Source organism: Anser cygnoides, chromosome 11, assembly GCF_040182565.1.
Source record: "Anser cygnoides isolate HZ-2024a breed goose chromosome 11, Taihu_goose_T2T_genome, whole genome shotgun sequence".
Classification (NCBI taxonomy): Eukaryota; Metazoa; Chordata; class Aves; order Anseriformes; family Anatidae; genus Anser; species Anser cygnoides.
The window spans coordinates 17,332,793-17,351,911 of NC_089883.1; the positions used below are offsets into that span (position 1 = coordinate 17,332,793).

Here is a 19,119-nt window from a genome sequence, read left to right on the forward strand (position 1 = left end):
TGATGATATTTTGCTTGGCCTCTGCTCCATTTTTCTGCTAGCCTTGAGAGATCTGAGAAGTTGTTATCTACAAGTTTCAGGGGGGGTTTGGTAGATTACTTTTTATCAAACCACCAGTGTGCCACATGTTTCTTGTAAGAGGCATTTAAAATTTAGCCGTTCCAAATGTATGGCTGTAAAATGGACTGTAAAGACTTTCTGCTGGGAAATTGTCATGGCTATATAGGTATGGTCTTTATTGGAAATCAGCTGAACTAATATTGGAAGAATATTCCTTTAAGATGCTTTGACTGGTGAAAGAATTAAATCAGTTCCATAGATGTGTTTACAATGCTGGCAGGGAAATACTATAATGTTACACTTGAACAGGCTCTAAAACTAAACTATAATTTCCTCAGCCCATTCAAAATTTGGCATGCTCTGCTCTGAACCTTAGTTCAGTTCTAGTTTCTGTGAGTCAGCCTGCTTTTCTTTGTACACTCTTGAAATTTTAGCAGGACAGAGACTAGCTTTTCTTTTGTGGGGACAGACCATTGATCAGCTATACAATAAGATGATAAACGTTCATGAAGAATACCGAATCTCATCCTGAATAAGACATACAGATTTTTTTTAATAACAACAATGTATTTATTATACTAGTGTTTTGAATCCTTAGCCAGGCTGGACCTGGTTGCATTAAAAGCTGCATGGACATCTTTTGTGACAGATTGTGCCCTAACAGAATCTTCAATCAGAAGAACTATGAAATAAAGGAGGGGCAGCCCTCGGGTAATGCAAAAAATAGGGCAAAGTCAAGTTTTCCAAGTGCCTTGACACTCCTCTAATAATGATGGCAATGGTTTGGCCTCATAGCATGGGTCATCAGGTGTGGTGTAATGAGAAGGGGGTCCATGGAAGGGACAATTTAAAAATGCTTATAGCCTGAGGGGCTTTGAGAAATATTAATAGGATTAGAGCTCCTTGTTCTGGGAAGCAGAGGACAAATATGATAATAGTTTAGAATTAAAACAAAAAAATACCCCAAAGGTATGCAAGCTTCTGTTAATTCCACTTTGCATCCAGCACACAGACATGAGTTTACTGAGTGAGTAACATTGGTGGTGGTGTTCTGAGCAGGTGATAAAATGCCCCTCTGGATACAATTTCTTTGTCTTTGGCTAAAAAATAATTCCATAAAGCTTTGCAAAACAGACATTCGAGTCTGTTTATATGCCTTTCGCATGTATAACTAGGAGTATGATGTAGTTAATTTCTTCATGAATCCATTGGGATTCAGAGTGTTTAACCAGAAAAAAAGAATTTCTGGATAACATGTTAGAAAGGAAATACAATATTATTTTACGTAAAGTAAAATTGGGGAAAACCAGCAATGTCTGATTTGGTTTAGATAGCTCTAGATCTAAAGATTGTCTTTTATCCCTTTATAGTTTTGAATTTGGGATTATATAAGATGCTGAGTATCTGCAAAATTTCTAGTAACATTGGCTGTGGCTATAGCAACTTGCTTAATTAGGTAGCTGATTAAAAGGTATATACTGTCACCAAGCATTATGATCATTATTACTGTGAAAGTCTATCGTTAACCTATTTGGAGTACTATGTGCAGCATTGCACACTGGGAAAAGTACTGAGAAAGAGGATAATCCGAATTCTTGCTTTTCTCCTGTACAAAGGGAGACAGAACAGAATAGGGCTGATGATTTTCAGAGGGAGATCACTGAGTGGGATTGTATTAGTGGTTTCAAATCAAACATTGTGGCATGGTGAAAGACAGAATGAACACTTGTTGGTTATCATAATGAAAAAATGTGGAGGTACGCAGTGAAATTATCAGGCTTTATGCTTAACCAGTGGAAGAAGCAGCACTTTTTCAAGGAACAATGGATAACTGAATTGTAAAACGTGGGATATTTTGGAAGCCAAAACTATAAATAGACTAAGAAAGGTATTAGTTTTATTCATGGATGTTATGTCCATGGCTATTAAACACAACAACTTGAATTTGGTGTTTAGCTGAGGGTGGCCCTTAAATTACTGATTCGCTGGAAGTAGAGGGGTCTGTGCATGTCTCTCTAAATGTGTCCTGGTCCTTACGCTGTTCCCTGAACTTTTCCTTTTACTCCAAAAACAGAACATAATACTGAGTTAAATGGGCCTCCAATTTATCCGCTGTTTTCTACTTCTCTGCACGCTTAATTTGTGTGTATGCTGTTTTAATAGGACAAACTATCCTATAGTATTTAAAATCAGTGTTTGTCAAATAAGTACTGCATTGTCAGTCGTCATCTTCATGCACAACTAGTTGCATATGAAATGTCTGTGGCTTTCAGCTCAAGTGATAGTTCCTCTTCAGGGATGTTCTTGCATAGTATAGTTTCAAAAATTGCTGCTGAAATCCCAAGATATGGATCTTATTTCTGACTTTTCTCATGGAGGCAGTACTAAAGATTTCTATTGTATTTCAATGCCATGTGTACTGCTAATTTTTTCTGAAATGTTTGATTCAGGATCAGAGTGATGACTGCATTGTATGAATTCAAGGAAACTTTTTCTATGTAAGATGTAGTCTGTGACAGGGTGGCATACTGAATTCAGTAACACTAAGGTTCTAATACACTAAAGGTAAGGGAAAGCTCCATGCTCGTCATGGGACTAAAGCTACAAGAATGACAAAAATGGCATTTGGCAGTGATTTAATGGAGAATTAGTCTACCTAAAAGCTACTAAGGATGTTAACCTTCTATAGGACAACTTTACATTTCTAAAATCCTTAAAATTTGTATGTAAGAAAGTGACCAATAGACCTACTCAATTCTTTTCTTCTGTGCATGTAAACTGTATCACTTTGTTCAATCTTCACGTTGTCTTCTTGTGTAAATTCAAATGCATTAGAAAGAAATATCTGTAAGTGATTTGTGAAATCTTCATCCTGTGATTGAGAGGGTGAAGGTGAAATTTATAAGGTTTTGTCATTTCAGTTGTTTCTATTTTATTGTAGGTACAAAGTGATGACTAATGGATTTAACAAGCCCAGACAGCCGAATTTCTCAGCTTCAGAACATGATGTTTTCTTTTGCTGTCCTCTCACTTTGTGCTCTTTTCTTACTTCACATCATGTTCCTTTCTTCTACTCTTGTGGAGTGCTGAACATTACTGAATGAGCAAGGTGTTTTATCTGATAAAAATATATTCATATTTTACATGGGCTTGTTATGACTCTCCGGCAGAGGAGGTTTTGTAGAAGAACACTTCCATGCTCATGTGTTTAACTGTGTGTCTGTAAATAGTTACTTATATGTTGCAGACAACCGCTGGTGCAGGCTAGGGAAATAAGCAAGCTGAAATGCTGATGCTGTAAAATATAATGCTGTAAAAGTAGGTGAAGTTAGTGGATCTTACAAAGATCTGACAGCTGCTCTCTGATGCCGCAAACTTCTTAGCTCCAGATAAATTTACAGTCTCTCCTCAGTACATGCTGAGTACATAAACCAACTGCTGTTGTAGAAGTAACTGACAAATTCCACAGTGAAACTTGCAAAGCTTATAAGCTGCAGTAGCTGCAACACCAGTTTTCTTCTCTTCTGAATACTTGCACGACGAGGATGCAAGCTGTCCAACATACTCTTGAAGTTATAAAGTAAATAAAGCATTCAATTAAGGAGTCACTGTTTCCAGATTAAATGAAACCTTGCAAGACTTACTAATATGCTCAATTGTGGTGTATATATCATAAATTCAGAGTTGTACTTATATAAAAAAAATCTTATGCATTGCATTCAAAAACAGAACGGTAAGAACAAGTCACCTAGGGCTGGGTCTCGTTATTTGCTGCAAAGGCACCTAACGTATCTCAAGAATCCAAATAGCGGCTATCCTGGGCACGGGAAAGATCTAAAAGGTCTCAAAGGGGATTGTAATTGAGGAACAATATTACTGCTATGTAGTTCTTTTCTTCCCTCACTCCTGCTCTACTGTGTTTTGAGAACTTAGCCTGGATGAATCTGTTGAAAAGATCTCAACATGCTGGTAATTAAACTTCAGACTGGCTTCAGATTAGGCCTTCATCCCACCAGATGCTAAATTTAGAACCAAGTCTGAAAAAAACTTCCAGGATTAAATTTTTCTCTGGGACTGATTTGTCAGCAAGAAATCTTGATAATGCAGTAGTGATAATTTTTTTTCTGTAAAGTTTTTGTAATCTTGAAGTACTGTGCAATAGAGGAGAAAATTACCTGTTTCAAAAAGAGGAGTGTTAAAGATAAGACTGGATTATTCAAATTATATATCTGCAATTGTCACTGATATAGTAGACATTCCAGAGAGAGGAAGACAAAAAGTGAATTCTGGCCCCCTGGGTTTACAGGGTAAGCAAACAGGCAGACAATTAGGAGAAAGGAAACGATTGCCAATTCCTTCTTTTTCTTAAATCACTAGAGACTTTCTGTTGGAAGCACAGCAAAAGGACTAAGTAGGTCTTTAAAAGCAATTTGAATGAGAATAGAAGAGAGGCCTGAGCAGCCCAAGCAAATGAGGGATGTTGTGGGTTATGCAGAAAAAACAGCTTAAAAGTGAGGTGGGACTCTTTTTAGAAATGGCAAAAGCAGGAGTTGTTCCTGAAGGGCCCTGGCACCTACTGGCAGGACTTTCCATTATACCGAACTGTCATTGCTGCAAGTGTGTGCACATTAGTAAAGTCTGATTTTTTAGGTGTGTAAAAAAAAAAATGGTGAACGTTGTTAAGGAAACAAGAGACAGAGTACTCTAACGTATTCTGCTTTTGAGTTTTTCAGTTTGTTACTCATGATATACCGAGTTTTTGTAACTGTGTTATCTACACACTCATGCCTGCTGTCTTGAAAGTAAGTGAAAATGCGTATGTGAAACTATTTGAAGTCAAACTTAATTGCACTGTAGCACCTCCACATTTCATGATAATATTGATTGCTAGTTATGGATGTAGTTCTGCGTATAGGATCCAATTCCATGGATTTTAATATTCCCTGTGCATTTATTTAGCTTTGCACAGAACTAGAATTGAAGGTTGTGTATGCAGAACACAACAAATGCATAATTAGCATTTAAGTCCATGGGACTTGCACACATTTTTTCTGAGAGAAGATTTTGGTGATGTGTTTTTAATTATCATTCTTGACTTCGTTAGTTAACTCAAAGAAATGAATATGATGCATGTTGCATGGACCTGGGGAAAATTAGAGAAAGAAGAGGAAATAGAATGTGTTTTCTTATCTGTCACGTGCATAAAAATCTTCCTCACTGCTTTGTTGGCTTCTGCTGTCTTAATAGGTTTGTTAACTGGCTCTGTTTGGTGTTCCCAAACAGAAAGTTAAATCACAAGCACTCTTACAGGTCTTGTACAACAAGCTGATTTATAAACAAACAAGAAGTTGCTGCTTCTACGTACAAGCCTTGTGCTGCCAAATAATTGAAGAATGCACAGGAAAGAAAGGGCTATAATTATGGGGTGAAAATAGATTGAATGTATAGAATAAACCCCTTGGTGGTTGATTAACTTGCAGTAGATAGACATCTTTTTGATGGTACTTGGGTGGAATGGCTATTACTCTGTCTCCTGAAGGAGCAATCAATCATGAACTATGGGAAAGTAGATGAAATGGCTTAGCTGATCTCTCTTTTGTGGGCTGTGTTGTTCTGTTAAAGAAATTGCTTTCATGATTTAGCTCAGCAAGGAAAATTCAGTATGTTTTTCGCTTATCCCCTGTGCGGGCTCAAACTCTTCCCTTGAGAAACTGTGCTGTTTGGGTCATTTTTAAAGGGAGGGGAGACTTAGAGTCAGGAATCCTGCAGTCTGTGGTGTTTCGGAGGTATTTTGGAATACTTCTGCTGTCTCCCTTAGCTACCTGTAATTTCGTGGCTGTATCGTAGGGCACTGCGCGAATTCATTGCTGGCTGCAAGGTAACTTGGAAATCATAGAACCTAAGGGTGGGCAGAGACCTGTGAGTCCTGTGGGCCAGGTGCTCCGCTCTGCCCCAGGGAAGGTCAGTGCTAGCTTGGTTGTTCTCGACAGAGGTTTGAGACTGGCCTGCAAGGCAGTGGTACCAGAATCTCCTCAGGTATTCAGTCCTCATGCTTCATTTGCCTTTTCTGCTAAGTACTTCTTCCTACTAGTTTGGATCACCTCTGCTAAAATTTAAATCCACTGTTCCTTGTCATAAAGTTTATAGACGTGGAGAACAACTTGCTGCAGAGGATGAATAGTTTTGTTTGTTTAATTTAAACTGTTGGTAAGTCTAATTATTGCCCCCTAAGTTTTCTGTTCCATAAGCTAAACAGCTTCAATTTAGTTAGTCGTCTTAGTAGGTTTTAATGAGTAGATTTTACCACTAACCACTTGTATTGTTCTCTAAAGATTCATTATTGGCCCCCATCTTTCTCAAAGTTAAAAAATAGAGACCTTAATTAAAAAAAAGTACATAACCCACTTTGCTACTGAAAATCCCTTTCTTAGAATTTTTACTACAACCTAGCAGTAAGATTCTAAGACCTTAAAAGTAAATATTTGCATATCAATATAAGACATTATGTTGTTATTTTTTGTTAGTTTGATTATTACATTCTGATTTAAGTAGCTAGATTAAACTTTCTTGCGCTATGTCTAGAACTATTTTACTGTGAAGATTAAGTGGCGTGAAATGACATTATATTGCCTTCAGTCATTTGAAGTATCATTTTATACGGAACAATTCTTGTTGCAATGAAGTATGGTAGCCAGGAAGTTCTCTCTGCAACAGGTCAACACTTGTGGCTATTATATTAATTTCTATTTCTGATTAATGAAATAATTCTTATTTTAGTGCTGATTTGACTTGCTTTCAGACTAATGGATTTTAGTCGGTGCCTATATAAATGCCTTTGGCTTCAAAAGAAAAAAAAAAGTGCACTGAACCATCATAGAAATGATTATGATGTAGTCCAGACAAATGAAATGTGCCTTGTCTGAAACCAATGAACTATTGGTTTTACAATAAGTAAATTTGACTGCAAACTGGGCTCAGACCAGAAGAGTGTCTCCATATAAGAGTTATCATTTTGTATCTGTGGTAGGGCTACATTAATGTATAACGTATGTGTGAACTGTGAATATTGACTGAAAAAATAGCTAACTGAAGAACAGCTTATTTAGTTGGTCATATTGTAAGCCAGTGATGTTCTGTTATTGGATATGACTGCAAATATAACAGCCAGAAACCAAGACCTTGTTTCATGTTATTCATAATTTTGACATTATGTGGTTATTAGATTGTACAGGCTATTGGATTTAAAAGGTTGATGCCAAATAGGGTGCCCACAGGAAAAAAAAAAAAAAAAGACATTAAATACAGAGACATCTGCTCCTGTTTTCAAATAACACTAGTGAAATGGGGAGCACATCACACTATTGCAGATGCTTTTTATTATTCAGAAGTTATAATTAAATGCAGTTTTTTCTGTGGTTGGTGATGAAAGAGCGAGAGCAACCTCAGAGGGGGGAAATGTTTCAGATTATGTAGACCACAACTGACTATTACACAGCAGCACCACAAACCCTACGCTGGCTTGGCTTTTCATATTGTAATGGTATATTCAACCCATGTTTGCAAACCGCATTCCACCAAAGCCTGCCATGTTAATAGCAAGCTGATCAGTAACGTGTGCTGACTGGCATGGGTGGTTTGCAGTTCAGTTAGTGACTGCGCGTGTTATCTGTGACTAGAGGCAAACTATGTAGATGTTAATCTTTTAGTGCTATACAATAATGTTTGAGCCAAAATTATTAATGGAAGCTATGTTTTAGAAGGTCATCCTTTAAAGTGGGGAGAAGTGCCATGCAGAGGGACATGGCTGTTTCTCCAAAGCTCATTTTGAGGTAGCCAGACACTTGAATGGGGCTGTACAGGTATGGCAAGCAAGTGGTTGTGATTAGTGCCTTTCTTATCTCATAATTGAAAAGATAGGCATGTGTGCTTGTTGATCAAAGGTTATTTGGAGTATAAGTAAATGCTTAAAGGATGCTAATTTAAAAGAATGCTGTTCATATTAACAATTGTGAGAATCAGGCATTGGAAGCCTGCTTTGAAAACCAGTGATTTAACCAGCTGGAGAAGGGAGACGACAACTGTGCATTTAATGCAAAATGGCTTTATTTTCTGCGCGAGAAAGTTAAACACTACCCACTGTGAAACACAAAGAAATCCTGACTACATCTAGCTCCAGAAATGTGTGAAACTCGGGGCACAAGTTCACGGGGAGATGGGTGCTTGTAAGTTGTAGGCTGTGCTGATACATTGCCAACATCAAAGTCAGGTTGTTTAAATACTTGACCACAGCTGGAAGGGTTAACTCTCCTTACAGCAACAGCCTGTGCCATTCCTAATCATAGACTGGTGGAGGTCAGCAGGGAGCTCAGGAGCCCATCCAGCCCAGCCCCTGCCCAAGCACGCCACCCAGAACACCTTGCCCAGGACCCTGCCCAGGCAACTTCTGGAGATCTCCAAAGAGGAGACCCCGCAGCCTTTCTGGATGACCTCTGCCAGTGCTCAGCCACTGCACAGCGAAGTGTTTCCTGATGTTCAGATGGAGCCTTCGTGTTCCATTTTGTGCCCATTGCCTCTTGTCCTGGCACTGGATATCTCTGAGAAGAGCCTGGCTCCACCCTCATTTTAGATGTAGCACTTAGTGATATGGTTTAGTGGAGGACTTGTTAGTGTTAGGTCAGAGGTTGGACTAGGTGATCTTGGAGGTCTCTTCCAACCTAGATGATTCTCTGATTCTGTGATTCTCGTCCATTATCCTTCATAGCTGTATCCAGAGCAAAACGCCCTCTTTTGGGGGCTCTTCTTTGTTTCCCTGTCCATGTGCTGCTGAATGGTGTGCACGGGCTAAATAGCACTGAATGCCTGAGACCAACAGTTTGTCTTGTCTTTCTGCTTATTGAGTTTGATAGGGATTTCTGTGAATGTGGGTTTGGGCATGTCATCTTAAGTAGTTCTTTTCCTTGAGGTATTCTGGGAAGAGCACGAATTAATATTGAGGGTGGAAGGGAAGTGGTGGTATAAGAGTTAACTATTGCAATATTTTTGCCTGGTTGGCAGTCAGCCTGTCCTCTTACGTTACTGCTTTCCTAAAAAGTTCCACATTAGAAGGGAGTTCCTGAAATATTTTTGCAGCCTGAGTTTGCCAGTAGCAATTTCCATTGTTCAGCCATCAGAGTGGAAGAGAGCAGTCAGTATTTGTTGACCTAAGTTGTCACCAAAGATGACGTTACCTCCTGATTTTTGCTAATATTGACACCGTTTTCAATGCAAAGTCTCCAAGCTTTGCATTGCACAATGTTTTCCATTGCTGAGGACTAAAGAAAACCTATACTATCCAGCTAGTCCCAAACCATATCCATTCATCTGAATGGATGACGGCTGTAGGAGACCTACTGTACTAACAGAGGAGGCAGCCACTGTCAGGAAATGAATAAGACAAGTCACTTCCTATGTAGTTCAGTTCCATTATGTGATGCGGAGTGAATGGCTTAGAAAAGATATCAGTACTATCTTCATGTTACACTGTCAATTCTTGTTCCTAAGTCAATCTGTTGTGTCTACAGGTTCCCCAGAGGATAGAAGAGCAAAGCGATGCCTCTGAAGATAGCAGTGCAGGAATCCCAGGCATGTGGGGAAGTTGGGGCCCCTGGTCTGCCTGCTCTAGGAGCTGCAGTGGCGGTGTGATGGAGCAAACGCGGCCCTGCCTCCCAGCATATTACCGCGAAAGGGGCTACCGACGGCCAGGGCGGCAGTACCCGGCCTCGGAGAGAACTCTTGCTCATCCGAATCCCCGCCATCGGGAGGACTCACTGACTGCTTATCCTGGCCATGTCGTTTCTGCCATCCGTACGTCTGTGCCGCTTCACAGGAATGAAGAGCAGCAGCTTTGGGCTGGCCTTCGGGCCTCTGTTCCTTCAGGAGGCCACAATACCAGCCATCTGAGCAGGGGAGCTCTGAGAGGCAGCCGGCATTCTCAGTCCCAGAGGCATAACACCAAGGCAGAAAAGAGGTACAGTGTCTATGCACATGTTTTATTCTTGCTATGAATGACATATATGAAGACTGGCATATCAGAGTGGAGTCAATATTTTTTTAATACCTATGGAAAAGTCATTAAAGATTAAGGCCGACTTTTATAATGTTTGCCATCTTCTGTGAAAGGCAGTAATCAATCTATGTTGATTACTGATATGATAACACCCAAGGGCATATATAATAATTCTACAGTTGTGCTAAGCAGCTTACTTTATTTCTCTTTAAAATTTGGTTTACTGAGATATTTTTCCTTTTTGTTACTTATTTGATGCTTCCATCTCCTTCGTAATAATAAAAATCTTAAGTAGTAGCTTTATCATTAGATTCTAAACTTCAAGATCCATTCTAATTTTAATTGATTGAAAAAAATTTTTGTGAAACATTTTGGGAAGAATGGCCACCTGTCCACTTTTTCTAATCAAAACTGTGTTTTTGTTTTGCCTTTTTTTTTTTTCCCATAAAGCTTCTGTTTTGGGCTTTCTGTTTCCTTTTGTTGTTTTCTACCACCTCTTTTAGCAAAATTTCCTGTTTGAAACAACAAAAAAAGGGGGGGGGGGGGGGGGGGGGGAGGAGGGGGAGTGGGTTTTAATACATAAAATATTTTAAACAATCTACCTGTTGCTATCAACTTTTTAGTTTTGCTGTTCAGTCTTTAAGGCTGGATGGAACTGTGCTGATACAATTGATTTCAACAATCTCTCCTTTCTGGAAAAACGCTTTGTTCTCTTCTTAGATACCAGTCTGCCATTTGTTGCAGCTAAAACTATCAGGTTTTTATATATGTGTATGAAAAGAAAACAGATGTGTTTCCAGTTTGGAAACTGAGGAGAACAGGCATGGAAGATCCCCTGGGAGGGAGTGTTCCTGAAACTTCTGTATTCTGTCTTTCCTCAGATTATGTATTCAAGCAGGTGGAAGTTCTCTGCTTCTTTCCCTCTCAGCCCTCTTCTGGGAGATGTGTGGAGTGATTTTTTTTTTGTGTGTGTGTGGTGGTACTTTTTTTTTTAAAAAAAACAACAACAACAACAACAAAAAAAAAACAAGCATACAAAACCTCTTTCTTATCTGCTGCTTTAGGATTCTTAGGTGAAGCAGTCAACCGTAATTCCCTCTCCTTTTTAAAGACCTCTTACAGGCCCTAGCCAAAAAAAGCAATGTTACCTTGAGGCAATATTCTAGCCTGATGCAATTAAGACAGCATGACTCTTCATTTCTGGTGATAAAGACATCCTCGGCCCCTGCAAGAAACTCTCTCTGTCTAAAAGAATATTTGAAATTGGAAATTAAGCTGTTTTCCTTCTGTTTGTCTCAGTGAAACTTAAATTTCAAAGAGTGGGACCAGATGTTCAGATGTTGATCATCCTAGGTGTTGGCCATTTCCTTTAATCACTGCTCTTTCTTTCAAAGCCATGCAGGCGGATAGCCTCGAAGTTCTGTGAATAACTTTAATATTGCACAGGTGATCTTACAAGAACTCGGAGAATGCCAGGGGTGGACTTCTGTGAGCAGTGTTAACGAGACCAAATTGAGAAAAAAGTCGTATTTTCTTTCTTCTGTTTTCCTACTTAATCGTTTAGTATAATGCATTTCTGTTCGGAGCTGCACAGCGTAACAGATACAGGTTGTAGTACATAGCTGAGTTATTACTAATGTTGGAAGCTTGGCCTTGAACCATCGGCACAAAGTCATTCAAAGCCTGTTTGCTCCAGCCCCTTGGCACTTTCTGTCTCCAAGGAAATCCCAGCTGGCCTGGCCTCTGCAGCAGACCTGCCAGGCTGCGGGCACAGCTGGGCTTCCCTCCCTTTGGGCTCTGCCTTGCTGCTCTGGTGGCCTCTGCAGGCCAGGAGAGACTGCAACGGTTTGAAACAACTGCTGCAGTTACGGCCGGAAAATGAGAGGACAATGAGCAGAAAATAATTTTGACTACTCGCAGAAGTGAAGCTATTTCCTAGTAAATGCCTTGCAATACGAAATATTAAAATGATTTTAATGACTGTTACGGCTCCACTTTCCTGCATGATGGAGGTCTTTGGTTTTGAAAATTGCAGTGCTTTCCTAAGCACAATGCAAGCTTCTGTACCGCTCCAGATATCCACCCCCACTGCCCTTACACTGCCCCTTGGCAAAAGACTGTGGATTTAAGGTCGGTGTTTTAATCTTATTTGCGTAATAAGTTATTTCCATCTTGTATTAGGAGGGTCCCTGGTGGCTTTAAAGGCTGCAGTATTGCATAACTTTCAGATTCTTTGGTGGTGACTATGAAAACAGAATGAGAACAGAAATGTTACTTGAAAATGAAATTGTAGGAATGACAAACCTAGCAGTTTCCCTTAATTTACGAAGTCCAGAGGACAAACCTTCTTTACAAAGAAGATTGCTGGTCCTGTTGGTGATAAGGAAAATGAATTTCGAAATGTAAGTTACTTTAGATAGGATTTTCTTACTGTAGAACAGTGTTAAATGTTCACTGAATGGTTGATAATGGAAAATGACATCAGGCTATTAGAAAAAAAAATCTGTTTTCACAGTGTATACAGTCAGGGAAAACTTTCAGGGATATTTCTATTTGCTGTCTTGGACTATATGAAAGCTGTAATTTTAGGAGACTTTCATAAAACAATAAAAGAGAGATGAACGTTTGTGACTGAGATAAGCTCACACTTGACAGCGTGGTAAAATGAAATGGGATGGCTTCCAAGGTAAACACATTTTAACAGCAGTCCTTCAGAGCAGCCAAATATATTTGTATCATTTAGCAACAAGTGGAAAAGTTCTCTGCCTACTTCCAGGCAGCTGACAAAGAACTGTTCAGTTCCTTTAGCAAAACTCAACATATAATTTATGTATCATAAACTGTAAAGTACCTTGTCTGTGAAGAAGGATATTCACATTTTCAGTTTTTGAAAGCTAGTTCATGTGTGTTTAAGTTAGGCTTTAGAAACCACGGCTCCACATGAAGCTCGGATTTGAGGTACCTACAGCCTACCTAGAAGCATGTAAAGCATGTAAAGTTTAAGCGTTCTCCTCGTTATCGTTGTGCTGTAAATGGAGTTCTTGCATAACTGAAATGTGTTAGAAAATATGAGAGTCATTGGAATGAGGATGGAAACACAGAAAGAAGCTGATGGTTCTCTGGGTTATCCACTGGCAAAGGAGGGGAGCTCTTCTCAGCTTTGAAGAGTGGAGTTCCCATTAGCACAGCCTTGTTTTGTACTTCTTCTGGACAAAATGTGTGGAGCATACTGTACAATGAGAAAAAAACAAGAATGAGAAGATAGTGTAAAAATATGAAAGTATTTAGGCATCTTTAAAGAGAGACACTTATGGAAAAGTAATAAGGGCATGCCAAAGGATGACAAATGGTTTAAGAGCGAAAACACATCTTGAAAGGAAATATCATTCATGGACTAGGTTTTAGTACTTCTTAAATGTTGCATTTCTAAGTCTCTTTTTTGGTGAGAGAACTGTTGGTTTCTCTTCTCTACATGCACTTGCTGACTGTGCTTGGCTCCACGTTGTTTTAGTGTGGGGCTCACCCATAGAGCATCCATCATGCACACAGACCCTCAAAGGGCAGTTTGAATTGTCAGCTACTTACCAGCATTAAAAATACTTGGATCAGAGCATTAAGAGGCAGCTGGACTTGCTTATTTTCCATTTTTTAGCTATCTCAAGCAGCTGTTAGGATGCTTTGCAACTGCCGCCTATACTTTCTCTGCAAGTGGATTTTCATGGTAGAGAAGCAAAACCCCTGTGTCCATCTATAAGTGCTGAGGGTGCTTTGTGCTGGGTTAAACACCAACATATGTGGTTCTTACTGGCAGAAAGAAAAAATGACATTCATATTAGGTTTATCAACAGAATAATGAAATAAGTAGGTTTAGATAAATAGCGCATGTTTAAAGAAATATGTTATTAAGGAAAGGGTTTCCCTAAAGCTCTTTTTGTATTTGGAAGAGGATAGAGAGGAAAGATTTGCACTGAGGATATAATCCAAAAATCATCAAGTTTGTACACGGCTGTAGCTCTGTGGTCTTTATTCTGCTGCCAGCTGCTGACGTGAAAGTCTGCTGTGCTACCTTGTACCCTGCGTAGGCCAGCTTGCGTTTCTAGGTCTGTGGGCAATGGAAAGGAAGAGCGTATTGTTTAATGTCAAAGCAGTTTCCTTATGAAGGAAGCTCCTTTCATGGATGCTTTGACCAGGCAAATGTGGGTCATTTGGTCGGCAGGTCCAAAGTTAACCTCTGAAGGCATAATTTGGTTGTTATTTCCTTAACCAATGTAAGCATCGTTAGCTGCATGTTCTGGTGTAATTTTTGTGACCTGTTCTAGTCAGCTCCGATTGGTGGAGGTGGACAAAAGTTGACCCTCAGTTTCAAGAACATAGTATTTTCTCAGGTTCTCAGGCTTTATATTTATTGGCGTGGGTGTTAGGTCGTTTTCCTATTTGGACTAGAAACCCCAGCTCAAGTACTTAGCCACCTCTCCTTTCGTTATTTTCCTAACAGAAAGAAAACGTGATGCACTTTAGCCCAAACCCACTACGGTTATAAAAGCTTATTGGGGGTTGATGTGTGTGCAGGAGGAAGGCAGAGAAGGATTTGATCCTGTTCTGAGGATAAATTTTCCAGAAAAATCTAAGAGCAACAGTAGTAATCAAAGAATTCATTTTGGTGGCACTTGGGGGGGGTTTAAAGCCATATGAGAAAGATGTTTATTTTCCTTCTGAATAAAATTCCAAACAGCTTCTAATGGCAATAAAGAGCTCCCTGTGAGGAATTTCCTGGCAAAACGAATAGCAAACTGAAGCTGTTGTGACCTCGGGTTGACTTCGTGCTGTCCCACCTCTCATCTGGTTATTAATCCACACAATAGGCTCTGGGTCTCGCTTATTATTACCTAATTAGTATCAGTTTTTATTATGCTACTGTGAGCATACTTTGAGTGGTATTACCAAAACTGAAAACCCAACATGATATTATTATTGCAAGCCAGCCCTGAAACTTTCTTACTCCTACTGCTGAACATTTCAAGCTTTCCTGAAGTGGGGTGCTGGAGGAGAGGAGGGGAAGCGAGAACGCTGTTCGTGTACCATCAGGCATGCGACAGTAGCAGTTTTCCAGTGAATTACTGAGAGGTCAGAAAGGGGTAGAAATGCAACAAAGCTCCCATCACGGTTTTGATACATCTCTACAGGGTTATGTGCTTACTTGCATTGATAATGGTGATGTTATTCAGTCAAAACTTGAAGACAAAGCTAAGGGGCAGAATCTGTAGACTTGCAATGAAAATTTCATGTGATCAGAGGCATTACTCTGGTCATAGAAAAAGAAGACCGTAGGATCTGGGTTCAAGTTATGGAGTCCTGACATGATACGGATGAGGTTACATAGCGCTTGCTGGGAGATATGCAAAAGCCAAGGTGGGAAGTTTGTGTACTAATAAATTACCTCTGTGCTATGCAGGGCTATTAGTCATGATCTCTGAGGATGGAAAAAATCATTTGTGATGGTCCGTGTGTATCTGTCTTGTATTAATTCAAGCTGTTGAGACCTGCTCCCAAGAGACAATTTACCTAGCAACGTTTTTCATTATTCTATCAGGAAAAATATTTTTGTCTATAATACTATACAGAAATGACAGAAGAATCATCCCAGTCAAATATACTCACAACAGTTTTAATACTCACATGCATACACAGTACACTCAAACACAACGCGTGTTTTTATAATCATAATGGATTTAAGGATAACTCTTTAAAAACAGATTGTATAACATCAATTTCTGAAATCCCTTTTTTCCTTTTTTGACTCCTACACAAAATTAAACCAACTTGGTTTTGTGATTTTGGGGGGAGTGGGAGGATAGTGAATATCCAGAAATCATGCTGTGGTTACAAGAGGTGTAAACCAAACTACTTAGTTACATTGTTTTAGTTACCTCGATAATGAAAATCAGAGTAAAAGGAATGCCTGCACCAATTTAATTGCAATGAAATATGTTGATGAGGTGTGAATAATATGGTATAATGTGGCAAACAAATTTGGTGATGATGGCTCCACTTTCTAATGTGTGGTATTATTCTCAGCAGGGGTGGTTTAACTCTCTTGTGACCAGACATGTGGCAAAGATAACTGCTCACCACTTTAAGGCTATTTTCTAGGTCAGTGAGCAGATAGGCGTGCGTTTTGTAACATAAAACAGAGTCAAAGGTCTCCCTTCTTTCATTCATGTTGAAGTGATTTTCTCCAGATTGATTTAGAGCTGGTGAAAAGTGAGTATCTGGAATGCAAAACTGCACAGCGCTGTGGTACAGTACTGAGAGGTGATACACAGTGGGTTTTCATGTGGATCAACCTGATTGTTGAGAGCTTCGCCTTCTGAGCAGAGGGAAATACATTCCCCAGCACCAGTATGTCATTCTCATTTTTAATGATACCTGTGAAAGAATCTGCAAAAGTACTATGAGGTACCAACTAGGATAAGACAGTTTATTTTGTGACTTAAGAAAAGGCAGCCAAAAATGTGGGGTGGACAGTCTTCTTAAAATAAACCTTATTAGCTGTGTGTCTAAGAACGTTTAAAACGTGAAAGAAAATTGAAAGCAGTAGGAGGGCTAGAATGCAAATGATTGAGTAGGACAGTTGTAGGTCAGTTATGGATTTCACATATGAAGGAAAAACGGAGTATCTGAAAATTTTAAGGATACTATTTTAGGAATAATAAAAATAATAAAGTGCATTTAAAAATATATATACCCACACTTGGCCTGTAACAGAACCTTGTGTAACTAGGATCTCTTTTTTTTTTTTTTTTTCCCCTCCATTTAAACTTGAAGTTTCATGTCCGCAAAGACTTCTTGGTCTCCATTTATTTTTTGTTTAATTACATTTCATGTGTTGGAACAAAATTTTAATAATTTGACTGCTAATAGGAATAGCAAATAAGTCACTTTTCTTCAGAAACAAGATCAATGCAACTCTAACTTATTAAATACTTGAACTGAATGCAAATGGGTAGTGTCCTTTAAAAGTTGTCAGTTATAGTAATGTGTGCTCCTAGATAGATATTTTGCTGTGTTCCAAGATATTAGGTTAAATCTTGCTATGCTTATCTGCAGATTGAAGTTAGAATATATGTAACTGATTTAGGTGAAGAGGATTTGACCTACTGATTTAAGCATGCCTACAGTACTTTTAAAATCACTCAGGGTAGTAGGAACTGAAATGTAAGGCTTTGATAAGGCTCTAAAGGGGTTGAGCTCCTTTAGGACTGAATTTCTAGTGGGAATCAGAGACACATACTTTTGGAATATTTCATTTACAAACAGAAAATGAAAAAGAATTGTACAATCAGAAGCACAAATCAATAATGTAAAAGACATTTTGCAGTGGTTCATAATGTGGAGTATTGTTTGGGAAAAAGAAACTGTAAGTCTTATTTGTACGCTTTCTTTTAAGTCTGTTTACTCTCACTTTCCTCGTGCCCATAGAAACTGTTTCTGATGATAGATGAGCACTCAGCTCAGCCTGAGTAGGTGCTAGCTGTGGCTTGATGGCTGTGTCGTAGGAGCAGTTCAGAGATCTGATTATAAGAAGATGCTTAATCCCCAAGTGAGAAGAAGAAAGAGGAGCCCAAAGCATGCCTGGTTTCTGGGCACCCAAAGCAGCATCAGGCTGTGGGTGCAGATGGCTGAGCCAAAAATCTTGACCAAAATCTCAACAAAATTAAAAGAAGGTGCCAAGTGTTTGTTTTGCATCTATCTGAATGCTCTGTGATGAGCTGCTGTAGCTTTCCGTAATGGTGGTGGTTGTGGCTGGGCATCCAGGCAAGGAAATTGTCTGTCATGGTTTACAGAATATTGCCTTTCAGTAGGAATGAGTAAATCTGGAAAAATGAAACACCACAAAGCCTGTGGTTGGTGTGCAGTTTTTCCTCCTCAGGCCTGGTGAAACTGGTGGCTCAGGGGAATTGCCTTAGGGAGCAGAAATCCTAAGAAAATTATTATTACGTTGTTCCCTGAAAAACTGAGCAAAAAGTTGGTAACTGGAAAGGGAGGGAGTTAGCAGTTTCTTTGGGTTCGTTTTAGACATCATTTCAACCGTAGGACAAGTCTTTTGTGGTGTCATCAATAAGATGTTTGCTAATGTTCAACCTTGCAGTTCTTCATTTACAAGAGAAGTATTCTGATAGAGAGATAAGTTGAAGGATTTGCTGCAAAGCTCATGTAAAATGCATTCCTTACTTTGTCTGACATCAGAGGAGAAAGAAATCAAGTTATGCTTCAGATGGAAGTGAGCCAGGAAACCTCTGTTTGGAGAACTATGGGAGAAGTATAAGGAGAAATGAAGTGATGAAAAAACGGGAAGAATGAAAAAGATATGTATGAGAGTGGCTTTGTGAAGAGCACTTCAGAGAGCAGGTAAAAGCCTAGGAAATCTGTAATGTTACTTGTGTATTTTAAAGATGTTACGTATCCTTGGTTCAAAGAGGGTTTCTATCAATATAAATAACCCTCCCACCAGCTCAGGAAGTACTTCATTCTTAGTGAACCTCAAGAACACTCGAGGTTCAAAGCATTGTTCTTAGTTCGTAAGCTCTGAGGCAATGATAATGCATTTATTTGCCTGTTGAGGGACATGTATGTGTGGGGCTACAGTTAGGAAAAACTACTGCAACAAATTCCCTTTTTGTTGCTCAAAATGTGCTGTAAAAGTTCTTGATATTCTCAGCTGACTTGTCCCTAACATGAGATAAATTGCAAATAATGAGACCGATAAGAATACTAGCCAGTAATACTTATTTTAACATATATTTGCTACAGTCCTTACACTAACAGCTCAAAGACTGGTTTCTTGTACTTGTCCAGGCAAATGTGTTTTTGAAATCAAGAATATATTTAGGTTGGCTTAAGTTTAAAGGTGCTTATCACTTTGTTTTTCAAAGTGCTAAACAGATTTGTCTGAACTATCAGGGAGGTGTGTGTGTATGTGGGAATTATGCCTAACAAGATTGCCGGATCGGCAG

At 39.1% G+C, this 19,119-nt stretch overlaps 1 protein-coding gene across 3 annotated transcripts in view; it reads left to right on the forward strand.

Moving 5' to 3' along the window:
* THSD4 (thrombospondin type 1 domain containing 4) overlaps window positions 1-19,119 on the forward strand; it is a 299,851-nt gene that overhangs the window by 35,551 nt on the left and 245,181 nt on the right. For all 3 annotated transcript variants that reach the window (XM_013177461.3, XM_048060302.2, XM_048060303.2), the window contains exon 4: window positions 9,621-10,066. In XM_013177461.3, the coding sequence (XP_013032915.1) occupies window positions 9,621-10,066 (446 nt within the window). The remainder of the gene's footprint in view (window positions 1-9,620; window positions 10,067-19,119) is intronic.